At 51.2% G+C, this 26,232-nt stretch overlaps 2 protein-coding genes across 6 annotated transcripts in view; both read left to right on the plus strand.

The window, feature by feature from the left end:
* The window catches only part of SNAPC4 (small nuclear RNA activating complex polypeptide 4), a 39,110-nt gene extending 35,153 nt beyond the window's left edge, over positions 1 to 3,957 (plus strand). For all 5 annotated transcript variants that reach the window (XM_075015431.1, XM_075015432.1, XM_075015433.1 and 2 more), the window contains 2 exons: positions 1,564 to 1,705; positions 3,459 to 3,957. In XM_075015431.1, the coding sequence (XP_074871532.1) occupies positions 1,564 to 1,686 (123 nt within the window). In that variant the 3' untranslated portion in view covers positions 1,687 to 1,705; positions 3,459 to 3,957. The remainder of the gene's footprint in view (positions 1 to 1,563; positions 1,706 to 3,458) is intronic.
* Positions 3,958 to 11,114: 7,157 nt separating this feature from the next.
* CARD9 (caspase recruitment domain family member 9) lies at positions 11,115 to 26,118 on the plus strand. The gene is made up of 12 exons (XM_075015446.1): positions 11,115 to 11,298; positions 12,665 to 12,802; positions 13,562 to 13,887; positions 14,375 to 14,554; positions 15,601 to 15,744; positions 16,572 to 16,697; positions 16,785 to 16,976; positions 17,499 to 17,540; positions 19,274 to 19,322; positions 22,127 to 22,197; positions 24,028 to 24,104; positions 25,717 to 26,118. Exons 1-12 carry the CDS (start codon positions 11,115 to 11,117, stop codon positions 25,811 to 25,813), a joined length of 1,626 nt encoding a protein of 541 aa, XP_074871547.1. The 3' UTR covers positions 25,814 to 26,118.
* The last annotated feature ends 114 nt before the right edge of the window (positions 26,119 to 26,232 follow it).

Consider the following 26,232-nt stretch of genomic DNA (forward strand, 5'->3'; position numbering starts at 1 on the left):
ATAAACAGTGGAAATGTTGGTAATGCTGCTACATTCTGTAAATGTAATTAAACTCCTGTGGTCCAGCATATTCTCTCGTTTGGCACTGATCAGGTCTCGTGGTTGCTCAATGAGAGAGATTCAACCTGTATTAAAGTACAGATGATCTTTTAACTTCTAAGGACAGGTCTACATAAGCAGATGAGTCAATTGTAGATACACAATTCTAGCTACAGCAATTGCATAGCTAGAATCAACTTATCTGGCCATCTTCTCAGAGAGGTCAACAGGAGAAAAAAATCTCCTGTTCACCTCCCTTACTCATAATATCGAAGAGTACAGGGATCGACTGCTGAATTCACAATTATGCACATCTCTAACAGGTGCGTGAAATCAAACTGCAGGAGATTGGCCCTGACCGGATTGATCTTCTGTGTAGTCTAGCTGTACTCCAAGCCTATGTCTAGATCTATTCTTGAGGCTTCTTTTTATAGTATTTGTAGCGGGTCACATAAAAGGAGGCGTTTTAGGCTTGTGTGGGTGGATGCGACAGTAGGACAAAGCAGAAAAGCTGCTTGAGGAAGACCGGTAGTTGTGTACCTCTCCCAGGGAAGGTTGACTTATTGGTATTGGCTTTGTGTGAGAATTCCTTACATCGTAGCTAGGTAACACAGCAGCCTGTGCTGTAAGGGGAGGAGCACCACAGTCCCTACGCAGGATGTGAGGTGTTAGTCCACAGCAGTTCACGTGATTAGGCTCGGGTTTTCCAAGTACGTGTACATCTGCCCGATGGAAGGGGTTTTGTACGGGGAGAAAAGTTCCTACCGAAGTTTCGTGTTCCATTATTGCTGCCAGCTGCCCACAGCCCCTTCTCAGAAGAGCTGATCACAGATACCCTTTCCCAAGGTATGACCCACGATACTGTCTTCCTGGACCTGGTGGTTTGAAGGGTGTTAAAGTAGTGCTGGCTTCCCCACTTCTCAAGGCTGGTCATCTGTCAGCCCCCACACCTCCGCTGCTGGGGCACCCAGTACAGCGAGTCATGCCCAGGAGGAGATCCCGCATTGTTCTAGGCATACACAGCCAACACATCCATCTTCACCTGGTCGGACGTATCTTTAGGTCTCCTTCATTTGAGTTGGAGGAGGCTGGTGGAAAGAAGTCAGCCCGGATCACGTGTGGGAGGAGACTCTGTACCATGCAGCCAGGCCACAGCTGAACCAGGGGGGTGCTTTAAAAAGAAGGCTCCGGCTTGAATCTCACAGTAGCACCATCTACTGGAGGGAACACTCAGGCCTTGGCCAGATGCAGTCTTGTTGCTCGCTATTGGGAGAGCATGTGCTGTCTGGTGCTGCTGTAGAGTAGAGGGAGTGTTCTTTCCATTCCATTCCTTCTTAACCTTGCTGAGATCCCTGAATGATTTGTGGGGGAGGTCTGATCCTGTCCTTTCTATAGTCTGGGGTGGGCCTTTTAATCTGGCCTGCAGCAGGCCTCCTAGGGCTGCAAAGGGGGTAGAGCTTCAAGCGCTGATCAACCCCTTCAGGAAATTCTCTCAGTAATGTCCTGTAATTGGTTAAATTCCAGGGTGCTGGAGCTGAAGCATCTGCTGCGGAATCCGTCCCAGGCTCCTGTACAGAGGTGGGGGAGACTAGAGTTCTGCGAATTAGGAGAAGTGCTCGTGTAAGGAAAAGGAGGAAGAGGATGTGAGAGACACGGGAGGAAAGAGGTTAGTGGCTTTCCTCTGTAAAACTGGCATTTCTGGCTGGAGGAGAGGTGTGGAGAGGCTCTTGTGTGGAGCACAATTTAGAAATAACTGGGGCATTGTGACTCTAGGGCCTAGGCCAATAGCAGGGCTTTGAAACAGGCCTGTTTCATCTTCCCTGCAGATATTCAGTTCTGAAGGCTGTGATTGGTAAAGGCATTAATTACAAGGCAGGATAAATTCACACAATGGGATAGAGATTAAGTCCCAGTCGCTGTCATGTGGAGACAGGCCAGAGTCCTTGTAGTCAGTGTCAGAAGTGTGGATAAAGCTCTGTCTCTGATAGTTTTGCACTAGTGGTTGCTAAGATAAAAGAAGTTTTAACAAACACTAGCAGAGGATGACTGTTTCACTAAGGAAGGGTTGAGCTCTAGGAGTGAGGTATGTTTGAAGGGTGCGTTTAAAGCCATTGCCAGTGTCTAGACCCTGCAGCAGGAGCCACAGTGTTCTCTCTGTACCCTGGTTGGTGTGTGCCCCGACTGATGGCCGTATCTGTTGGCAGCAGTTTATTTGTGCTGCTTTGTCTGATATTTGGCTGGCTCGGCAGCAGTGGAGCAAAGAGATTAATGCAAGGTCAACAGCCATGGCAGCTGTTGTGCATTTTTAAATTCTCAGTGGTCAGAGCGGTGGACTTTTAAATATAGTGCAGAAGATGGTCTCTATCAGGCAGTGCTTCTAACATGGGTAAGATCACCCACAAGCCACTGCAGGGCAAAAGGAGCATTGTTCAGCTCTTAGAACAGGGGAGGGGAACCTTTGGTCTGCAGCCTGCTTGGATCTGACCTGTGAGGGTTGAGGCGCTCCCCTCAGCAGTTAATAGCTGGTGCTGGCACTCAGGCTATGTGCAGGGCACCCCTTCCCATCCCTATGTGATGAGTGCCAGTGCCAGCTCCCTGCTGCTGGGGACTCCTGAGCCTCCTGGCCTGGATCAAAGCAAGCTGCACAGCTGGCATCCAGCCCATGAGCTCCGCACTGGAATGATAGCGCACAGAGGCTGTCTCCCAAGTGCTGCTGCAGGCTCCATCCCATCGCTCCCATTGGCCAATGGGAGCAGCAGGGGGTGGTGCAGAGCTGCCATTGCCTCTCCCTCCCCCTCCGCCACTGGGGCTGACCCCTCTTGCCATTTCTCATGGCCACATCCCCAGCCTGCACCCTCTCTCTTGCCCAGACCATGCACCGCACAGCCCCCCCTCACTTGGGGCCCCACTCTAGAACCTAGGGTGGCCCCCATAAAAATCTACTAGCCCTGGGCCTCCAGAAGAGTTAATCTCACTCAGGGTAAAGGCCTGAACCTTGCCCCCCTACACACACCACCTCCCCCTGCCCCAAGAGGCTGGAGTGTGAGGGGAACCCTGGTGCTGCAAGCTGCATGAGAGCAATATCAGTTAAGGGGTCACATGCAAAACCAAAAAAGATTCCCCACCCCATCTCAAAAGATGGTTGGATTCTTTTTCTGCTCCTGCGGTAGGGCAGAGCAAGCCACACCCACTCTCCGTGGCTGTTTCCCCACTTGTATCCAAAGAGCTAACCCGGGTGAGCTGTGCTCTGGTAAATGTACAGAATGTGGAAATGTTTGGTTAATAGGTGCTGAGCTGGGCAAATGTTTTTGCCTTGACCCCTTCTAGGTTCAAGGAGTTCTTGTTTCTTTTTTGCTTTTCTTAAATGGCTTTAGAAACTCTGGCCTGTGACTTATGAGAAGTGAATTTCTTTATTACAGGAGTCTCCAAAGGAAGCTTGCTTTTAGATGAGGCAAAAGCAGCTGTTCATTGCACTACTGACCGGAGACGTTTCAAATAAACTGACTGCGCAGTCCTGGGAAGAGGAAAATGGTCGCACTGTTTTTTCCAAACACCTATCGACAAGTCTGTATATTACTCCATATCTTGTTTAGAACCAGTAAATGGGAAGCCTAGAGATGGGCATCTTCCCCACTGCCCCCGATACAGTTTGATTCTGTTCTCTAATTATAATCTGGCAGCAGCACGGGCAAAGGTGGGAGAAGACAGTTGGAAACAAGTGTTAAAAATGAATGTTATTTTCTTTGTGTGTTGGGGTCTATTTATATAAATGCCTGTCCCCGGTTCAGAAGTTGTCTGTCTGTGGTTCTTTACACTATCGTCGACTGTTAACTGGTTCCGGGATGACAACGTGGATGAATAGATTTATTTTGTACTGAAATTATTCTGTTTGTCTGATTATACATAAATGTTATATTTTTCTCATTTAAAATGCTCTTGGGATGTTCTTTTTTGGCTATGCAAGTGAGAGAGGTTTCGTCCGAATGTGCTTCTCTCCTGTAACTGTTTGGCTTTTAGACAGCAAGACCTTGTATATGTTTCTGAGCCATCAGTCACATAGGGGTCGCATGCCCGCCAACTTCAGTATTCCACTGGCGTGAGAAGAGTAAGGGGAGTCAATGGGAGAGTGACTCACTCTAAGGTACATTGACTCCAGCCACTCAGTTGGAGTTGCATACCTTAGGGCAATATAGCCCCCTAGTTTAGACCAAGCCTAGGGCTACATCTACATAGCCCAGATTTGATTTACGCGCCTAGTAGGGACACACGGAATTGAACTCTCGGGGACTGACCCATGTACTCCTCATTCAGTGGTGAGCACTGACCTGAAAAGCCCCAGCCCTAGGTCCTTGCTGCTCCTTACCCTCAGTCTCCTTTCCCGCTGCTTGCCTCTTTGCTGCATGACATTGTCCCCTCCTTGCTCATCTATGCTCTTCCCCCATCAACCCAACTCCACAGCACGTGATTTGTTGTGCAAGTGCACGTAAAATCTGGTTTGCAGTTCAGCCGAGATGAGCCTTCCAGCGTGGCTTGGATGCGGCTCCACATTTTTGTATCTGCTCAGGGTTCCACAGTCATCTCCCCTGTCTCTAGTTCCCCCTCAGCAAAGCAGGATTTCCATACCCCAGAATTGCTGAGGCTAAGTGAATTCTAGCTTGTAAAGTCAGTGTTCTGTGGATGAAAGATGCTGGTGAAGGGCAAAGGTTGCACATTGGCTCTAGTTTCCCAGGAGCACAGCAGGGGCTTCAGGTTCTAGTGATGTTGTGAAGCATAGCCTCACCAGCAGTGCTTTGCCCCACCCCATGTGTTTGTGGTGCCTCCCAGGGTTGCTAAGTCCCCGCGTGTCAAGGGGCTATTAAAATATTAAACCTGTATTACTCCCACAGAAGGGAATTTCAGGTGTGTTCCCACTTTGGGGGAAAAAAAGGCCTCAGAACTTCAAAGCGAGCCCTGTTCCTACATGAAATTGACTCCCGTGTGCAGGCCCTGCCTGCCCCATTGATGCAGCCACGTGGCTGGACCTCATGCCCAGGAGCGAACATATCTATGAATGTGATGTAGGTAATGAAGCCTGTTGGGCTGATGGGGGTCAGGTGCTGCCTGGTGGCAGCCTAATTTCTGGTTATGGCACTGCATTGTAATGCCTCCTGCTTCACGGGTTCATTGGAATGTCCTCGTCGACTGCCTCTCACTTGGAGGGCTGAGTGTGGTGTATGTCTTCATGCCCAGGTAGGTCTAGGGTATGGACTGTAGTGGGGAAATAGGAGTGGGAGCTGTAGGATGGAGCGTCTCTAGAACTCGAGGACCTGGGATGCCCACAGCTTTGGTCTCTCGAGGTGGTACTCAGACAGACGGCGGGGTAGGAGAATTGGCTGGATTCTGGAAGCTGTCTTCTGCACCACTGTGGAGATGGTAAATGCACAGCGTGCCCAGGTGCCATCCTGTTTACTGGCACCAGCCGGGACATGATTCAGGGAGGTCTCTTCAGTGGTTCAGCTTTAAAAGTCCACCACCACCACCCCGACTGCCCTACACACATGCCCCCGGCCTGTGTTCTCTCGAAATCGAGATCAGAGGAGGCAAAAGCTGGATTCCCAGAACCATTTCAGAAAAAGAGCCAGACACTGAGTTACGAAATGAAGAAAACTTGCTTAAGCTACAGCCCAGCCCTGTGCATCAGTCATGCCAGCAAGTCCTTTACCAAGCTGGGTCTGCTACAGTGCTCAAGAAATTATCAAGAAACAGACTTTCAGCCAGGACCCGCATGAGGTCATTTGAAAGACTATTGCGGCCCTGATTCGCCTGAATTTGAGCCTCTTCCCTTAGATGGTAATAACAAATTAGACTTTATCTCTTCTGCCTCAAGAACTTCAATACCATTTCCTACAAAAAATAAAAAATTGCAGCCCTGCCCTGACAAGCCAATACCTGCAGACCTAGTACTCCCCAGCAACCTCTTACAACTGTATGCCAAGAAAACAGATGGGGGTGGGAAGAAGGCAAGTTCTGATGCTTTCGGATGGCACCAGAGTACTGTCATGGTGAAGGCATAGGTCTATCAGCACGTTTTCTGATCAGCCTGCCCTTAAATCTACACACAGCAAATCTTAGAAGACAGGTGTGAAGCGGATAGTCCTGTGTGGTTTGTACACAGTCCAAAGCACTAGGTTGCAGAAGCTCCAACCAGCTTTGCCCTATCCAGAGGGCTTCTGAGTCCCTTTGTGCTGAGATACCCAACAGTGGGAGGGGGGCTGTCGCTAGCTTACCTGAGGCTGCCCAGGAGTTAGTCTGTAGAACAAAAAAGTGGGAGAGGTGCTGACCATGCATTAACTATGGATGTAGCAAGTTGAGTCCTCAGGACTCCTTAAAATCAGGTGGCTGTTGAATTGTCATCGCTGTTAGTGGTCTAGAGTTGTATGAGAATTAAAATAGTAGTTGGGTAAAGAGCCAGTCAAAATAACTCTATGCATGCGCTTAAAATCCTCCAGCCACTATTGTCTGGCAGCCCCTCCTAGCACGTTGGAGCTGGGGCCTAGGAGCCAGGACTCCTGGGTTCTATTCCTCGTTTGTTCAACTTGAGACACCTAGGACCTGTCTTTTGCAAGGGCCAAATAGCCATAATTATCACTGAATTCAGTGGGTACCCAAAACTAGTGAAAACCCCACCTCTGCCTTTGGACAACTGCCACGATGGGCTATCCCAGGCACACATTGTATGGCCCTACACCAGTGGTGGGCAACCTGCACCCTGCAGGCAGCCCATCAGAGTTCCATATGCTTCCAGTGCACCCCGTCTGTGCCCCCCATGCTGCTTCTGCCCCAGGAGTCCCACGCTTGCCCCCACTCACTTCCAGCACTTCCGGAGTGCCATGCGTCAGCTGGTTCATGCCCCTGTTGCTGTTCCTCCACCTTCCCCTGACCTTGAGCACTGCGACTCGGAATCGGGCAATTCAGTGCTCTGGAAGTACAGGGCGGGCCGGGGAGAAGGTGCGGAAGAGGCCAGACAGGGATTTGATATTGTACAGTAAATGTAAATTTCTTTTTTTTCATGATTTGAAGTGGATGACATTGCTATTAAGAGATGAACAATTAATGCATTGCTACTTGTTCTGAAATATTCAGCGTGGCAAGTGTTAAGGTATTGAGTCTTGGGGCCATGGCTAGTGCACATCAATACCTTTTTTTTTTTGTTTAAAAAGGAAAAAAAAAAGTGCCAGAATTCAGCTGGCTCCCCATCCCCACTCTCCCCCAGCCAATCCCATGGCTGGGGCTGCCAAGGTGCCAGTACACAGTACTGGCAAGAACCAGTGCAAAAAAAGCACTGGTGCACAGGACTGACTTCAGTCTTGCAGCCCACTGAGCTGAAGGAGGGCCAGTCAAGCACCCACTTGTTTGCCTAGCTTGCCCCTTGCTGTGCGACACCCAAAAAGACTTCTTGACCTAGTCTGTATTCAGGTAGTGATGTGTTGATGTGTTAATAAGGCTGCAGATGAAAAATGTATTAAGGCTTAATCTGAAACACTGTTATAATTCCAGTTATCTTGGTTGTGTGGTTTTTTTTAAATAAGAACCTTAGTTCTGTTTGTCACCTTCACCCCTGCAGTCCCGTCATGCACCACAGGAGCTGGAGAAAGGAGCACCTACTCTGGAGGCTGTCCTTTCCCCTACGGCTGTTGTACACGTTGCTACTGAAGAGATGGTACATTCCAGACAGGGGTCTGTGCGCGCCTGTGATATTTCTCATCAGTGGAACTTTATAACCACTAACTAGCAAAAAGCCTCAACTGCGTCTCAGATAGGGAAACTGAGGCAGGGAGTAAGTTATTCAGTGATTCGATGAATTTCCAGTCACTAGTTATTCCCCTTGCAGCTTCCTCATTTTTTTTTTTTTTTTTTTTTTTTTTTTTTCTTTCTTCTCAGTCTTGGATAAGTGCTGTTACCCGCTGGCTTCCCCTTTATTCTTACCGGCTTTCACTCCAAATCATCTGTGTTGCACACAGAGCGTTTAGGAGGCGGCCAGGCTGATGGATGTCCTGGGAGAAGGGGCACTGGGAAGGATGATGTTTTGAGCCAGTGAGTGGTGGCAACGCTTGATGTGCAGCGCCAGGTTAGTCTGTGTGATGCAGAATGACTGGTAATGCTGGAGATGGGGGTCCGGTGTTTGTCCCTTGGGAAGGAAGGCAGGGGGGTAGTGACTGAGCAATGCATTTCTACTTCTTACCCAGCTGGTAGCCGGGGCTGGTTCTGGTAGTGGCTGCAGCAGTCTGTTTATTGAGGCAGCAGAATATTTAGAGATCGATCAGGCAGGCCCAATCCCCTCCCCCGACTCGCCGCCAAACTTGGTCAGCCCCATTGGCTTTGCCTAGGTCAGTCACTGTCATATTGATGCATTGAAAGTGGGGGGAGTTTTGCCTGTGTGGGACCGGAATAAGGATTGTCGGATTTAGACCCTTCTGAGAAGGGGCTGCAGATACCTCAGTCTCTGCAGAGCTGCTGCTTTCAGGAATGCCACCGTTTGTCCCCTGCTCCCTGCCCCAAATGAGTGAGACCCATCTGGGTTTGCAGATAGCTGGCAGTGCCCTGGGCCATGTTCTGAGGTGAGCACCACCATCAAATGCCTGCCTTAGAACAGTGGTTCTCAACCTGGGGTACATGTACCCCTGGGGAATACTCAGAGATCTTCTAGTGGGTACTCAACTCATCCAGGTCAGTGTATCTTAACCCTGGGGGTGGTCACAGGATGGGTTCTGGGGAGTCTCAAGTGCAGAGCTGACTTTAGGGGGTGGTAATGGCCTGGGGCTCCATGCCACAGGGGGACCCAGGAAGTTAAGCTACATGCTTCAACTCCATCACCTGGGACTCGGGCTTCTCACGCGTGAAAACCAGGCACAGGTGTCCCACTGAAATGGAAATACGGTATTTATATTCCAGTTGTTTATATGAGAATTATATGGCACAATGAGGGCGCAAGTAGCTCGCCAGTCATAGTGCATTTGATATGGTAAGCACGTAGTTTAAACTTGGGGTATGAAAGACAATCCTGAAAGGGATACAGTCATCTGGAAAGGTTGAGAACGATAGCTTTAAAGAACTTTGTTGCAATGGTAGAAAAAAACTGTCTCTGAAGATTGTAGGTACTGGGGGTATGTTTTTTTTAAAAAGGGGTACCTTATAAAAAAGATTGAGGAAAAACTGAGGCTACATCTACACTAGTAAGTTCTTTTGGACAATCTGGCCCTTTTTCAAAAAAACGTGCAGCACGTCTACATGCAAAATGCGCTCTTTTGATCCAAAATCAAAAGAACGCAGTCCTTCTTCCAGAAGCCCTTTTCCGCTCCTGGAGCTGGAAGAGCACCTTCTTTTGGGGGGGAAAAAAAGTGTGTATAGACGCTCCGTGGGCCTGTTTTTTGAAAGAGACGTCCTCGTGGCACCACATTTTTTGATCCCTGGTCCATTCTTTCGAAAGAGCAGGGGGCTGCATGGATGCACTCTATCAAAAGAGTGGATCATCTTTCAATTGGCTTCTTTGTGTGTGGACACGTTCCTTCAAAAGAAGATTTTTTCATAAGAGATCTTCCAGGAGAACTTCTTTTGAAAGACCACTGCTGCGTACATGTAGCCTGGGTAAGAACATGGGCACCCATTTGGATCAGCATTTAGCCCCAAATGAGCAAACCAAGAAACAGGGATGAGAAGAAATGGGTCTGTGTTTCATTACAGACAAATCCATGGTTAGGTCAGAGACGTGTTGCCAGTGCCAGGGTATTTCATGTTCTGTAAAAGGGGGAAGAGTGAGGTTTCCTACTCTGGCCCAAGTGTGCTTCCCTTGCGTCAAAATGTGAGTTGCCAATTAAGGATAACGAACGTCTAACTGGAGGCTGCAACTTCTGTCATGTGGCTTCTGCATCCTGATTGCTACAGTCCCTGAATGGCGTCCCGATTTCCTCGAATTGGCGCATAGGTTGGCAGAGCTGACAATTCTGCTTTTGGTTTGGATTGTGGGTGCGTGGGAAAGATTGTGCTGGGGAGGAAGCAATGTGGGAAAGAAATTTCAAAGGGCAGCCATTGGTGAGGGTGGATCTCAATAAGTTCCTGCAAAAGTGGCACGCAGGAGACTTTCTGCAAGGACACGATGCTGTCGGGTCAGATCACTGCCTCCAGCAGTGATGTTTCAAGGCAACATATGTAGATAAGCATTGCTAAGGTTTCCCAAAGCTTGTGAGTGGCACATGCAACATGGCTGGTACCGCATGCAGTTTGCAACGTTCTGCTTAAGTTGCACAATCAGGTCTGATGGTGGGTTTTGCACATTGTCTTCCTTTGCAAATGCAGATTAGACCTTCTTAATGTCAGCTTGTCGTGGTTACAATTAACAGCAACTTAAGAGCACAGATGTTGGGGGTTCTTCACTCTGGAAACTTTGTCTGAATGTGTTTGCCCTAATGTCCATGGGACTGTACAACAACTTCTCCTTAGGTGACTCTGGCTCCTAGCAGCCAATGGCTGTCGGTCATGTGATGGTTCCTTGTTTCTCTTGCACCCTTGCACCAGTGGGTCATTGGTTAGGTTTGGGACCCAGTCCCAATAGGCAATGAGCACATGTGACCCATGATGATGTCCATTGGACACGTAGGTTCTCCTTTGGTGAGGCCTGCTGGGTGTCCATAGGGACTTCAGGTTCCTGCTGTCCACAGCATCTGCTCAGGAGCTTTCACTCCTCAGTGCTGCCAGGTGGTTTCACTTCCCTCCTGTAATGACTCAGACAATGGTCAACTGGTTGTAGAGAGCTCTCCAGAATTTCGTCATCTCTGCAGCAACAGCGCCAGCCTTGCTGAGCAAGCTTGCGGGGGCTTGTGACCAAGCCCTTCCATTGCTTGTACATCAGGCATTTCTGTATCGGAGGGGCAGTGGGATGCCATCTGCTGGTACAATGGGGCATGCAGGTACTGTACTTGGTACAAACAGAGGTGGAGGCTGCTGAGGGAGATGTTGTCCCTTATTGTTAATGAGAATGTTCCCACTCTGAGGCTTTCAGACAAGAAGACCTGACCTGCTGGTATTTCGTGCTCTCGGCCATGTCGGAGCAGGAGGACGATGAGATGTGCTGGAATAATTTGGACAACTTCCGGGTGAAGTTGATCTCGGTGATAGACCCCTCCAGAATAACCCCTTATCTCCGCCAGTGCAAAGTGATTAACCATGATGATGAAGAGCAAGTCCTTAATGACCCCAACCTGGTCATCCGGAAGCGGAAAGTAGGTGGGTCCTGGACAGCTCTTGACTCTCCACCTGGGGTTGGGGGGTGTGGCTTGGCTCTGGGATGAGGCAAAGGAATGAAAATGCCAAGGTGTGTGTTGCTCCTGCAAGCCACATTGGGCTACTGTATTGCAATTCTAGGCATCCTTCTCGCAAGGTGCATCTTTTTCCACCCATTGGAAGATGTTTTTTCTATCAACCAAGTAAACGGGAAAATGTTCCCATCTCCTCATGCTAAGTATGTGGTGGGTTCTCCCACATGGCTGAGGTTTTTGTTTTGTTTTGTGTTTTAAATCAAGATCTGATTTTGCTTAGTCATTTTCAGACCTGCTCTGGTTCGACAGGTATTGTTTGGAGCAGTTCTGGGGGCTGTGTTAAAGGTGAGGTCAGACTCATAATGGAGATTGGAGAAGGCAATAGCTAATTGCCAGAAATGTAGTTATTAAATGAAGAAAACAGAGACTGCCATGGTCCCCGCTGGCCTGTACGGCTCTGAATCTAGGATAAACTATTTCAGGCTCTTCAGTGTCTCTGGTTCAAAGGGATTCTGGCAAACAGGAAAATTAGTCTGTGTTACTTACTAGGAGCCTCTGGGGTTATTCAGTCTGAGACTCTTAACACTCAAAGGGGCATATCAGTTCTTGTTCTGTTTTACAATATTCCCCCCCTACCTCATTTGTGACCAGTAGACCTCAGTGCTTTACTAAGGGGATCAACATTGTTGTCCGCATTTTACTGGTGCAGAAACTGAGGCACAGAAGTGGGGGGTGGTAGCTTACCCAGGGTCACCCATCTCTGTTCCTCCCTAGCTGGGTGACCTCGGGCAAGTTACTATCATCCAGGCCCCAGTGGCGGGTGGGGGCCAGCTGTGTGCCCAGCAGGGGCAGGGCCAAGGCCAGTTATCCCTCAGTGCTGCTTGTACCATGGCACTCTGGGCCCCTTTGAAACACCAGGCCCATTGGCAGCCCTGGAGATGGGAACAAACCCCCCAGCTCCTGAGTCTCTGCTGCGCGGGAGTCATCATGTGCTACCCCCATTGCCAGCAAAATCTCTCAGTTGCTGTTGGCTGGAAGCCAACCAATGGGAGCTGAGAGATTTTGCTGGGGGTGGGGATAGCACAGCTAGTCCCTGCCCCCGCAGCGCAGAGAGCCACAGAGAGCAGCTAGCTTCTTTGAGCAGCATCGCTCTGCGTCAGGCCCGGGCCGCTGGCTGGATTAAAGCACTAGGTGGGCTGGATCCAGCCAGCAGGCCGCATCATGCCTGCTTGTTACAGAGGACTGGCGGTAGCAGCCCTGTCTGGAAGTTCAGGGACCGCGCGCTCTTCACGACACGCCGTGTTGCAGTAAGTGCTGCTGTTTCTGCATTACAGGTGTGCTCCTGGATATTCTTCAGAGGACAGGCCGGAAAGGGTTCGAGGCCTTTCTGGAGAGCCTCGAGCTTTACTACCCACACTTGTACGAGAAAATAACCGGCAAGGAGCCCAGCAGGGTCTTTTCCATGATTATAGGTAATGTCTGGATTCAGTCCCATGGCGATCTCTGCATCTGAGGCTAGCGGAGCCCTCAGATTCCTCAGCCAGTTAAATCCCTGGTGGCTCATGTGGGCAGATCCCCAGCCAGCCTTCCAAACTGGGCCCTTGGCTCGAGCGCTTCGGTGAGGGTTAAGTGGCCATCCATTACCAAGCCTCTGATCCTGCAGCTGGATCTGGGGTGAGGGGAGAGCTCTGTTGAAGCCCAGGGCCTCCAGGCCAACCCACCTGGATCTGCTTGCAGGTTGGAGGCTAGGAACTCCATCCCAACCCTCCCCTGGGGAGCACCAGTGCTGCTTCCAGCATCAGAAAGAAGAAGAGGTGCTTTATACTGACCTGGTACTGACTGCTCCGCCATGGGGCAAGTAGAAGCCAGTGAAGTCGGCAGGAGGCACCCCTCACTGAACATGGTCCTAGAGTGGCCAAGGCCAGAGGGACTGTTCTGAGTCCCCTGGTATGTCCACAACCTACCTCTGGCACAGAACGAGCTGGGTCATTGCTTTTTCCGGCTCTGGCTAGCTGTGTTCCTGTGAGCATGACGGCGCTGTGTGTGGTTGTGGTGGTTCGGGGTGTGCAGGAAGAGACCCTGCCATGGCACTGACCCATGGGCACTAACGATGCACGCTGTTGGCTGGACAGCACTGGCAAGGAAGTCTTGTGATGCTGACTCGTTGCGGGGGACTTGTGCTGGGCCTGGTGGGGTGGGGCCCATATTGTCCGAGTCTCTCTGCTGTGCAGACACTGCAGGGGAGTCTGGCCTGAGCCAGCTCCTGATGAATGAGATCATGAAGCTGCAGAACACCGTGCAGGAGGAGAGGAGGAAAGCCCAGGAGCTCAACATGTGGCTCCACGCCAAGGAGGATGCCATCAAGGAGATGCGGGTGAAGGACAGCATGCTGCGGAAGCACCAGGAGAGGGCCCAGAAGATGAAGGAGGAGAGGGACAACCTGGCTGCAGAGCTGCGGAAATGCAAGGACGAGAACTATGAGCTGGCCATGAGCTACGCCAGGCAGAGTGAGGAGAAGAACGCAGCCCTCATGAAGAACCGGGACCTGCAGCTAGAGGTTGGTGTCTCTACCTCTCTCCTTCCTTCCCTGGGATTGGTGAGCTGAGCGCAGCCAGGCCTTAGTGATTAGACGCTAGTCCGACAGGCGCCTCTCTCCTGCACTGCCTGCCAGGAGTTCTGGGCTGGGCTCGTGCATAGACAGGGGTTTGATGTGGCGTGCTGCAGGCTGGCTTTCCCCTCGGGTAACAAAGCATCAGGCAGGTGGCACTAACTCGCAAGCTGCTCAGCCCAGATGCCAGGGGCTAAATGGGCCGTCGAGAATGAACAGGGCCTCTCAGTGCAGGGATGGGAGACGTGGGGAGGACTGTGACTGCGGCTAGGCCTTTGGGCTCGAATCCGACGTAGCGGCGGCTGTGGGAAGTCTGTAGTGGCTCTGCTGCGTGTCTTACGCGAGGGCAGACCGGCATTCCCACATGTGCCTTCATAGGGGATGGCACTAACACCAGCTCCAAACTCCTGCCTACCCTCCGGCGACCCCTCCACAGATTGACCGCCTGCAGCACAGCCTGATGAAAGCCGAGGACGACTGCAAGCTGGAGAGGAGGCACACGACGAAGCTGGAACACGCCATCGAGCAGCGGCCCAGCCACGAGGCGGTGTGGGAGATGCAGCGGGAGAAGGAGCTGCTGCTGGCCAAGAACCAAGAGCTGGAGAACACTCTGCAGGTGCGCTGGGCCCCTGGGCCTGGCTGGGTTTTGGGTCTGCCTCACTAATGCCGGCTGCCCCGAGGGGTGAGACCTGTGGCTCAAAGTGGCGGGCGCTCCTGAGTACGTGTGGCGGATGGAGCCCTTGAGCGACGATGGTGGGTTATAGGTATGGGAAGGCTGGTGGTGGTTAGTGGGCTCGGCGGGTGACGGAGTGGGCAGTCGTGGTGGCAGGAGTACGGCATCTGAGAGACCAGCTGGGCCTGAAGCTCGGCAGGGTTTATATCAAGAGCCCAAGACTTGCCCAGCTCACCCTGCACCTTGCCCCAGGCCAGCAGAAACTGGCTGTTCTGACAGTGGGAGGGGGTCACCAATCGTGCCTTGGCAATTCGTGTTCTGTACCGGAGCCCATGAAGCTCCCCTGCCTGGCAGGAAATGAAACAGCGCAGCCGCCATTGTCTCTGCAGCCTGTGGCCAGCGCCGTCCTGGCATGTGATGTTCTGTCTTGTGCAGGGCAGCACCTGCTGGGACTCTGACTGTCCATCTCACAGCTGAGGGCAGCCAGGAGAGAATGAACACATTGCTCACCTCGGCTCTAACCCATGGCAGAGGGGAGGCCATGGGGTGATGGAAGGGGAGCACGAATTGGCCACCCCAGGTTGAACCTCTCTAATTCAGCAACATCCATAATCTGGCATGATTTTAGTTAGCCAAACAACCACTTATCATGGGTGTGGCCAAGTTTCCCATGGTCCCATACATTTGTTTCCAGCCACCAGTCCTGGCTCTCAGTGTTCTGTGCTGTTATTTAGCTGTAATTTACCCCAAATGTCTTCTACAAGCCCAGGAAGCAGTGGAAGTGTTGGCGATGCTGCTAGACAATATTGACCTCCCGTGGTCCAGCAGATTCTCTCCTCCAGCACCAGGCAGGTGCTGAGGGTACCAGACAAGAGAGCTTCAGCCTGTAGTGCTGTTTGAGGTCAGAGGAGTGAGTGGCCCTGGCGCTCCTAGCCAGTCGGACCACCCTTCATATAGCCCCCTTCCCCTTCTCCCTGGAGGTTGCCAAGGAAGGGAACTTCGAGCAGAACAGCCTGTACATCCAGACTCTGGAGGCTGATCGGAGATGGGCGCTGGAGGAGCATCAGGAGCTGGTGAACATGATCTACAGCCTGCGCAAGGAGCTCCAGAAAGCAGAAGATCTCCGGGACAAAGTACAAAGTGTGGTGGGACGGGGAGGGGTGGTGCGGACTCAGAATGGGGGCATGCAAGGAAAGGCACATGCTGCGGCATGGCCCCTCTGGCTCAGATCCAACGTAGCAGCAGCTTGGTGGGAAGTGTGATCTGAGATGGGTGCTTCTCTGTGTCGGCACCGTCTCCCTCACCTCGGGGAAGACACGGCCCCTCTGTGCCTCATGCAAGGTGGGGATGATGACCCTGACCACCTGCATCACCAGGAAGGCTGATCAGTTCCTGTTTGCAGAGGGCTTTGCCACTTGCAGATCTATCTCAGCATGCTTTCTCCAGAGGTGTAAGCATTGTCACCCCCGGGAACTGAGCCACTGAGAGGCCATGTGCCTAGGCTGGCTGTACAGTAAGTCAGTGTTGGAGCTGGGAATTAAAGCTGGGATTCCTGGCCTTAGGGTTGGCCTCCAGATACGCAGAACCACAAGGGGAAAGTATGTTTTCATCTCCAGGGCTGGCTCTTGCGCTTTTCTGTTAAGTATCTCTGCAGTGGCAGCATGTGTTGCTGTTAATGTCTTGGATGCATCTTGCTCTGTCTGAGCATTTGTGCGGACTCTATGGGCTTGGCCGACAGTAGAAAAGCCTCCATTCTCTGGCACAGCCCAGCCGTCAGTGTCTGATATTTACGCTGCAGCTCCCGGGTGTTTCAAGAGGCCAAGCAGGGCACTTGGTGTCTGTTAAAATCTGATGCTGTGTGACTTCCCCACTCAGCAGCGAGAGTGCAGGCCAGATCTGACAACCGGACCGGGGTTCCTGAATCATGCACCTTTCATTTGGCTCTGTATTGCCCTTGCAGCACATGGAGGAGAAGGAGGTGCTGGAGCTGCAGTGCATGTGCCTGCGGAAGGACTCCCGGATGTACAAGGATCGCATCGAGGCCATCTTGAAGAAGATCAAGGAAGTGGCAGCAGAGCGAGACCAGGTGATAAAGCCTCCTGGGTGGACCCAGCTCCCAATGGTACCTGGAGGTGGAAGCTCACATGCTTTGCTTTGCCGCTTTCCGCCCCAGGCGCTGCTGACCCGAGAACAGTTCCACCTGCAATACTCCAAGAGCCTAGTTGAAAAAGACGCCTACCGCAAAGAAATCCAGGAGCTGGGGGAGAGGTGTGATGAGATGCAGCTGCAGCTGTTCCAGAAGGAGAGCCAGTTACTAGCCGCTGAGGCCAAGCTGAAGAGGTTGCACCTGGAGCTGCCCACACTGGTAAATCTTCAGGAATTCACAGCTACAGGCTGGGACTGTGCTCTGGGCAGGGGAGGTGGCTGGTGGGCCCTGGCTGTGGGTGTTCCCCGCATGGCCACTTTCAGAAGTTGGGATCTGCCTCAGTTCAGCCATTGTTGGCTGTGCTTAGACAAGGGATGCTGGGATTGGCTGAAGTAGAGCTCACCCTGCTACACACATAAGTAATCCCCATCAGCGCAAATGCACCCCATCCTGGTTTGCATTTGAGGCTGGCCTCGGAGCAAGTGGAGGCTTGAGCCGTTGGGGTGAATAGCGCGTGCAGGGGGGTAAGATGTCCCATCGCTCTGTTCCTAAGCCCAGGGGTCAAAGAACGCTCTAATGTCTTGGTTTCTTGGGTGCCTCCTGGTTGGGCCAGCAGGGAGAGAGCCCCTGTCTCACATTCCTGGCTTTCCTTCTGCACTACATTGCATTGTTGTTGCCATCTCGCTGTGGCGTGCGCTATCCAGGTCGATCCCTCACTGGCTTCTTTCCTTGCGATTCCAGATTTCTGACCCAGATGAGGCCTCACCCAGAAGTTCCCAAGAGGTGAGGAAGATGGCCAGCTGGTTTTCCCCTGACCTCCTCGTGGCAGGTCTTTGCATTGCACAGCTCTGCTCAAAGGCTCCTTAGCTGAGAACTTGCAGCCAGGTTCTCTTTGTGCTCCGGTGGCAGGGAGCACCTGGAACCTCCCGCAACATAACCAGCCAATGGAGGCTGCCCCGATGTAGAGACCGCGCCAGCAGGTATAGATCCTGCCATAGCTACTCTTCTTTGCAGCTGCCAGACCCGTGTGTGCACCTGGGGGAGAGGGAGGCATGGTAAAGGCAGACAGTGCTCCAGCCATCCCTGAGAGCTAGAACCAGCAATACTCAGGCTGCTCCACTTTCAGCTAGAGAGCAGCTCTGTGGCCAGGTGACACCGGGAACAAGAGGGGATGTGCACCCATCCCGAGCATCATCCAAACACAGGTGGGCTGCAGCTCCGATTCTGGGCCATGACGTCTAGCTCTGGAAGTGTAACTTTAAATGCTCGGGGTACAGACAAAAAGCCCAGTTCTGCAGCCCCCCTTGCATGGGGACTCCCACTGATGCGGAGCGGAAGGGCCAATCCCCGCAAGGCTGCACTGAGGCAGCTTTTCTGGCAGGCTTCCAAGCCTGGCCAGATGGCTTTAGCTGCTGTGAAGCAGGAGCCCGTGGCTCTGCCTTGCAGACTGCATCTTCAGTCAAGCTACTGGATGTGAATACAGGGGATCCTCCCCCTGCCAGGGTGTTTCTCCCCCCACTGGGAGGAGCGATTCTTCAACTACCAGAAGGGGGGTTCCAAAGAGGATGGAGAGAGGCTGTTCTCAGTGGTGACAGATGACAGAATGAGGAGCAGTGGTCTCAAGTTGCAGTGGGGGAGGTCTAGATTGGATGTTAGGAAAAAAACTATTTCACTCGGAGGTGGCGAAGCTCTGCAGGGCGTTACCGAGAGAGGTGGTGGAATCTCCATCCCTGGACGTTCTTAAGTCTTGGCTTGACAAAGCCCTGCCTGGGATGATTGAGTTGGGGTTGGTCCTGCTTTGAGCAGAGGCTTGGACTTGATGGCCGCTTGAGGTCTCTTCCAACACTGTGAGTCTACGATCCTGCCTCTTTATACCCCCTGGAGACGTCACCCTCCACTTTTCCTGGTTCTGCTGCAACTATAGGATAATGTTTGCAGCTGCATTCAACAGTAGGTGATACGATTGGGGTCAGCTTTATAATAGACCTTAAAATCAACTGTAGATACGCAGTCCCAGCTGGAGTGGTGGACTTTCCTTTTCTAAGGGCAGGTCTACACTAGACCGTAAGTCGACTCCAGCTATTTAGGATTGACTTTACCTACAGTCAACTTACTTGACTTACTCTCCCGTCAACCTCCCTTACTCCTTGTGAGATTGAGGAGTACAGGGGTCGACTGTTGACCCCGGTAGTTCACTTTTGCGTGTCCCTATGAGGCACATGAAATCAAACCCTAACCGGGTCGATCTTCTGGGTAGTGAAGACATAGCTTGTGGGTTGAAGGTAGTGGAGCACTACCTGTAGGTGTGGAGTAGTGCTTCAGCTGGAGAATTGCCTTTGTTCATGCACAGCCCTTGTGTCTATAGACATGTCACGAAGGAGATAACTGAATGGGGCTGCCTTGCAACTCCACCTAGATGGGAAGGAGACTTGAGGAACCCTGGGGCTCTGGGTTTGTGGAAAATGAGCATTGCTGGTTCCCTAGAGGGAGACTGTTTGTTTCTTTTTGTCCCAAAGCTCTCACTGCCTGGGACCCTGGGTGAGGATGCGCCACCGGCTGACCAAAGTAAGACTTTTTTGTTTAATTTCTGCGTGGAGACATTGAAGCCTCATTCCTGAGGGGGTGCAGCTGGAGGTCCAGCAGGCAGCTGGGAGTCAGGAAAACTCCTGGGTTCTACTGCTGGCCGTGCTGTGAGGCCTTGGGGGCTGCACTCTCAAAAGTAATTAATCGTTTTGGGGGCCCCCACTTGAGATGCGCTTAAAGGGTCTGATTCTCCCAGGCTGGGTGCTCAGCACTTTGTGAACGTATTAGAAGGAGTATTTTCAGCAGCTCTAGAGAAGTTAGTCCCTTTTATTCAGCGCTGCTGAGGCCACAGCTGGAATACTGCATCCAGTCCTGGGTCCCCCCAGTATAGAAGGGGAGTGGATGTGTTGGAGAGGGTTCAGTGGCGGGCAACCAAAATGATTAGGGGGCGGGAGCACATGACCTATGAGGAGAGGCTGAGGGATTTGGGCTGATTTAGTTGGCGGAAGAGTGAGAGGCAATTTGATAGCAGCCTTCAACTTCCTGAAGTGGAGCTCTAAAGAGGATGGCATGAGGCTGCTCTCAGTAGTGATGGATGGCAGAACAAGGAGCAATGGTCTCAAGTTGCAGTGGGAGAGGTCTAGGTTGGCTATTAGGAAGAACTATTTCACCAGGAGGGCAGTGAAGCACTGCTGTGGGCTACCTAGAGAGGTGGTAGAATCTCCATCCCTAGAGGTTTTTAAGTCCTGGCTTGACAAAGCCCTGGCTGGGATGATTTAGTTGGGGTTGGTCCTGCTTTGGGCAGGGGGCTGGACTTGATGCCTCCTGAGGTCCCTTCCAGCCCTAAGAGTCTGTGATTCTAAGTCTCAGGGGGATAGCTATGTTAGTCTGTAGCTTCACAAAAAACAAGCAGTCCTGTAGCACCTTAGGGACTCACAATTTATTCGATAATGAGCTTTCATGGGTAAGACCCATGTCTTCAGATTTGGACCTACAGAAGGTGTCTCAGCTTGGGTACCCCAAAATGGAGGTGTCTAGAACCTCAGTCATCTCCCTGTGCCTGGGTCTCCCCCATTTTTAAGAGGGAGAGACTATCTCTGAACAGGAAAGTGTGTGAGGCTGGCAGCGAAGCCCCTGGCAGAGCACATGGAGTTTTTCACCTGTCGTCTTCTCTTCAACACCTGTGCTCTGAGAGCTGAGATCTGGAAGGATGCATTGGGCTAGCTCAGTGGAACAGCACTGGGCAGCACTGTTCCGTTTGATATGCAAATCTCATTACAAAGAGGCTGCCAGTGTATTGATGACCCCAGGAAGAATGAGCTTGGAGACGTGAAGGACTTTCTGTCCCCATTGAGGCCAAGCAGGGCACTTGGTGTCTGTTAAAATCTGATGCTGTGTGACTTCCCCACTCTGCAGTGAGAGTGCAGGCCAGATCTGAGAACCGGACCGGCATTCCTGAATCGCGCACCTTTCTCCGTGTTCTTCGCTGGGCAGCTTTTCCCCACAGGCCCTCACAGGGACTTGTCTCCACTTGGGTTTGGACAAAAGCGGAACTAGCTCAGCCCGTGCTGTTTCCAGTTCTGCTTCTGTGGAGTCCCAAGTGGAAATGACTCAGTGCCAAGGAAGACTCAGCTGGCTATGCTGTGGGTTTGGGCTGTGCTGCCAAAAAGGCACGATCTGAAAAAGAAAGGAACTGTCAAGGGAAGAGTCTTCTTGTTTCAACCTCTGGAGGGGCCTGAAATGTTTTTTCACCCTTTTGGAAGGGGGAAGGGTGTCACACAAAATTTTGCAAAGCCCTGGTCCAACTCTTAGCACAAGGTCAGAATCTGAGCTGTCCCATTCTGCAGAGGATTGACCTTGTTAGAAAGCCAGGCTGTTATCACAGCCCTCAAGAGCTTGTTGCTCTTAGACATGACTTAATCAGTGTGGCCAGAGACAAGTGATGGCTAATAGCACGTTAGGTAATGTGACCTCTAGGTTGTTCGCTAATGAAGACAAGCTAAGGAGCTGTTTTGCTGAGGTCCCTTGGGTTCATAGAACTGGAAGGGACCTTCAGAAATCATGCAATCCAGTTCTCTGCCCTCATGGCAGGACCAACCAGACTCCATCTCCCTTTTTGACAAGTTAAGGAAAACCCCCACTGTCCTGAGCAAGATTCCAACACCTAGTAAAATGGGCAGCTTGCTCTTGGAGACTGAGCACTGGACTGGAATCCAGCATTTCCACCACTGCCACCGACTTGCTGTATAGCCTTGGGCAAGTCACTTTATATCTGTCTTCTTTTCCCCATCCATCTGTGAGCATGGGGTAGTAATGCAGATTATCTCTTGAGGAGGTTGGAAGACTGGTTTAATGTGTGTCCAGCACCTTGAAAACACAGAGCACTCTGCTAACACCAAGCCATAACCTCTTACAGTAGGTGTGAACAGGTGTTAGTGAAACAGCTCACTTGGCTCAATTACTATGTTCTCGCTGTCTCCCGGTTAATTCAGCAGCACACATCGGAGCACTCCTGGAGTGAAATGCACAGTGTGTACAAGCAGACTGTTTTGTTCTCAGGTCGTAAAACCACAAACCAATGATATGAGAAAGGGAGGGGCTTGTGGTAAAGGCCCAGGAGGGGCACCCAGGAGATCAGGGACCTGGGAGGTCTCAGGTGAATCTCTTCATCTCTCTGAACCTCTGTTCGGTACTGTATCTGTACAAAGGGAGAATCTTTCCTTTGTCTGCCTTGTCTCTATCCAATGAAAAGCTCTCAGAACAGAGGGGTGCAGAGTGGTGCTGTAGAAAGGATAATAAAGAACCCCAGTTTGTGACTACACATGCTGTTTTCCCTTCTCTCTTAGAAGATTGCTCTGAAGATCGGGATCGGCAGTTCAGTTCTCTGGAAAGCATTCAGCACCTGCAGTCGTCAAACGTAAGTGCCTTTTGAACCCTCCACTTCCTGGAACTTCTCCCGCCATGCTTTAACATTGTCTTTGCAATAGGCTTGCCCAGTTTGGAGGTACCTGCTGCTTTTGCAAGGAGAGTTATGTGCAGAGTTCCCTCTAATTTTTCCATCCCTGGGTGGGAATAAATTTTGTTAGGTGCACCACAGCATGTGTTGATGTGCACCGCCCATAGAAGCACATGCAGGTGGCTGTGGGTGGTCAGCTAATGAGCTGGGCAGCACCTGAATCACTCTTTGGTGGCCACTTAAAGGGAACACTGGTTGTATGTTCTTCTGACCAAATTCATCCTGCAAATGCAGCAGAAAAACAATGTTCCTTCCATCTCTTCTGGAACCTGCTGCTGTCTGGGAATGGGGTCAGCCAGTCAACACATCTGCTGGCGCACTGTCAGGCAGGAAAGCGCTGCTTTCAGCAAATGGTACTACCGGACTGGGCCGCCTTCAGGTGCCACCTCTAGCAGATCACTTTTGAGACATTCGTTAGTGCTTCGTTCATCTATTTCACCCTTACGTTAGGTCCCAGGATTTAGTGGCTCACCCGCCTTGCACACCCCAACTCCCGCAGTCACCGATCCCTTACATTACTGTAGCCTCAGATCAGGGCTCTAGTTGTGCGAGATGCTGTACAGGCACATAGCAAACGCCGTCCCTGTTCCAAAGAGTTTAGACTCTGTGGGAATCTGGTTGAACTCAATTGACTGGATCTTACTCAGGAATAACCTGAGTAAATGAAAGGAATGACATTGAGCCTCTGACTGTCTGTCTAAAATTAGCATGGACAGTGCCATTTGGGGTTTAAGCAATTTCCTCTTCACAGGGAAGTGTTTCCTTTCTTGCCTGTCAGCCCTTGAAAATCTCTCTCCACTTCTCCATTTTCTCCTAATGCTGTGTTTCTTCCCCTGCCCCACCTAATTCACATGCAGCATCTCTGCTGTCTGGCCTCTGAGGTCTGATTCAGTGGTCTCCAAAGCAATATTTCTATTCATACTCTTGCTGCTGGGAAGAGATGTGACCATCCGGCTGTAGAAACGGACAAATCTGGGTATCCCTCTGTGAGCCAAATCGCTCTGCTGTCATCGTAAGTTGCAGTAGGAGCTCTTTAGAGGTTTGTCTTCCGAACCTGATGTTTAGGGCTTCCCCTGTCGAGCTCTCGCCCAGGCAAGTAGCCCCATCGCATTTGGTGGGATCGGTAACATGAGCACTAACCCTCGACGTGAAGCAGGAGCAGGCTCCTGCACAACATACTGCGCGTGTTCTGAAAGCCAGCCTGTGCTGGAGAGACGGGGGCAGTTCAGCTGTCGGGAGGCAGGAGCTGGGGGGAATAGTGGTGGGAGAGGATCTTCAGTCAGTCAGACTCCTTCAGAGCGAGGCTCTAGAGCTTTAAATGGGAGGCAGGGACTGAGCCCCACCCAGCTGTGCACAGGCTAATAGGGTCAGGAGCGAATGCATGAGGCTGTAATGTTCCCGGGGACGTCCAACGCTGCCAGAACAAAGCTTGAGTGCTTTCAAAATGGCGCCGGCATCTGGAGGATGAGTTTTGGCCATGAAGCCCCTCCAGGCCCGTTCCTCGGTATGGCTCCAGGTTCATTTTGAATGAGCACTCCGAGGAAGCAGTGGGAGCACAGGTCATGGTGCTGCATGGATAGCAGCTCTCCAAGTTCTTTCACTCCTCCACCACCCTGTCCAGTGGGCCTCTGGTTTGTCCTTCAGGCCAGCTCCAGAAGTTGTGAGATTGCCTAAGCAGTTCTTTGGCTCTGCAGAGCCAGGCTGGCCCCAACCTTTCTTCTTCCCTTCCAGGAGGGCGGCCCACCCAATGGGGAGCTGGCTGAGAAGGAGCGGCGGCGGATGAAGGACAGCTTTGAGCACTATCGGAGGTCTGGCCTGTGCTTGCAGGGCTGCTCTTTGCCATGTTTGCATAACACACTGGTCACTGTGTGTCGTGTCGCTTGCTGTTCCTGATCCCAAGAGGATGAGAGTCTGCTACTGCCTCCTGTTCTAGCTTGGGCTGTAGTGACTCACACATTTAGTCCTGGATGTGCCCAGCGTGTCGGCCACAATAGCAGCCATAGATTGCGTTGCCACTGAAATAAGTGGGGATGTTTTCAGGCACAAGTGCATTTCGCAGCCTGTGCCACCCACACCATTTATTGATTCCACTGTGGTTTTGGATCACCTCTAGCTAGGGTGTAAATTAAGGTACACATTCGACAAGATGCCTGGCACTGGGTCACAACGCCACTCTCTCTTTGGGGGGAGGTGGCAGGGTGTGTACAGGTGTCTGCCCATGGGCAATCAGGCTGCTCATGGGGAAGAGGCTCGTCAGGTGTCAGGGACACGGTTCCCTCTAATATTTTCCAACCATATGTGGAATAAATTTTGTTATGTGCTCTGAGACATGCAGATGTGCACCACCAATAGAAACACAGGCTGCCAGCTGTGGGCGCTCTGCTAATCAGCTGGGCAGCCCCTGAATCTTTCTTGGGTGGCTGCCCAAGTGCTCAGCTTACAGGGAACACGGGATAGACCACCACCCATGCAGGTGTGTGTGCAGGGGCTCCTGGCCATGGGGATCAGGCTGCTGGCAGGGAAGAAGAGGGTCAGGTGGCAGGGACATAAATATATGACCCCCTCTGAATTTAAAGAGCACTCTGCAGACCCTGGGGGCACCATACGTCAGGAGGTGCTGGCTCAGCGACTTTGATTTTCACTCATGCAGGGTTCCATCTTTCTATTACTGAGAGCAAAGACCAACCTCCTATTCATGAGACTCCCAGCAAGATTAAGCCCTTTCAGAATAATTACAGGATGCTGAACGCCCCCATCTCCCACTGACTTTAGTGGGACTGGTGGTGCCAGGCATCTTGTTGGATGTGTACCTTAATTTACACGCTAAGTAGAGGTGATTCAAAAGAGCTAAACGCTGGAGCAGGCTACAGGAAATGTTTGCAGCTCTGTGGCATTGCAGCTGTAAGTGGTTGTGTGCTGGGCTCTTATGTAATATTTGTATTGCAGAAGGAACAGAGGGTCAGGAAAGTCTTGCTTTCTGTTGTACTTTATTTAGAGGAATGGCTTTATTGCTCCAGACTGAGATGCCATCCAAACACAGTCAAGTGCTTCGGCTCACAGCCTGGAGTGGATGCTTGAGTGGAAACCCAGAATTATAACAATTGTGGGTAATTGTTTGACAAACTTGCCCAAATTACCCATGTTCGTTGCAGAGACTCAGCCAGTGCCCCCCCACCCCAGGCATAGACGTGATACTGTAACTTCTTCTCACCTTCAGTAGGTAATTGCTTTGCATCCTGGTGAATGAAGGTAGATGGGTTTCAAATCTTTGTTTGCCAATGTCATTGCAAATGCAGAGTCCCTTTTGAGCACTGATTGAGTCTGTGCTTTTTTTTGGCATTTGTGGCTGGTCTATGATGTGTAATTGAGATGCTGGTGATCACAGAATTTTTTCTCATAAATGTTTAACCTAACTTACAGAAAGAGGGCATTGCGCAGGGTGCAGAAGGACAGACACCATGAAGTGGACTGGGAAAACACCACTGGTAGTGACAACACGGACACCGAAGGCTCCTAATAGCATCAGCCTGATGGCAACAGGAAATACCAAAAAGTTGGCTGGGGTTGTATGCAAGAATCTTCCCTTCTGCCCATCCAATTTGATTGTTGTTTAAAACATTTTTTTCTAAACAACCATCTCAAACATTTAACAAATTGAAGACACTGAACTGGGATGCAAGAAATCTGGACTATATTTCTGCCTCTGACACAACGATCCTATATGCCCTTGCTCACATCACTTAACCCATTCAGCCATTCGTGGTTCAGATTCTCAGAACCCTAATTCTTTTTCTCTATTTAATGGGAATGATAATGTCTTTAATCTCCAATTGCTCTAATAAAGATCATTAGGATCATGGTGATATGTTAGTGCATCATATTGTTTTGTGCAAAAAGGAGTCCAGGTAAACAATGAATTTTATTTGCTTCAGCAAT

This window comes from Carettochelys insculpta, chromosome 21 (genome assembly GCF_033958435.1).
Source record: "Carettochelys insculpta isolate YL-2023 chromosome 21, ASM3395843v1, whole genome shotgun sequence".
NCBI classification, from domain to species: Eukaryota; Metazoa; Chordata; order Testudines; family Carettochelyidae; genus Carettochelys; species Carettochelys insculpta.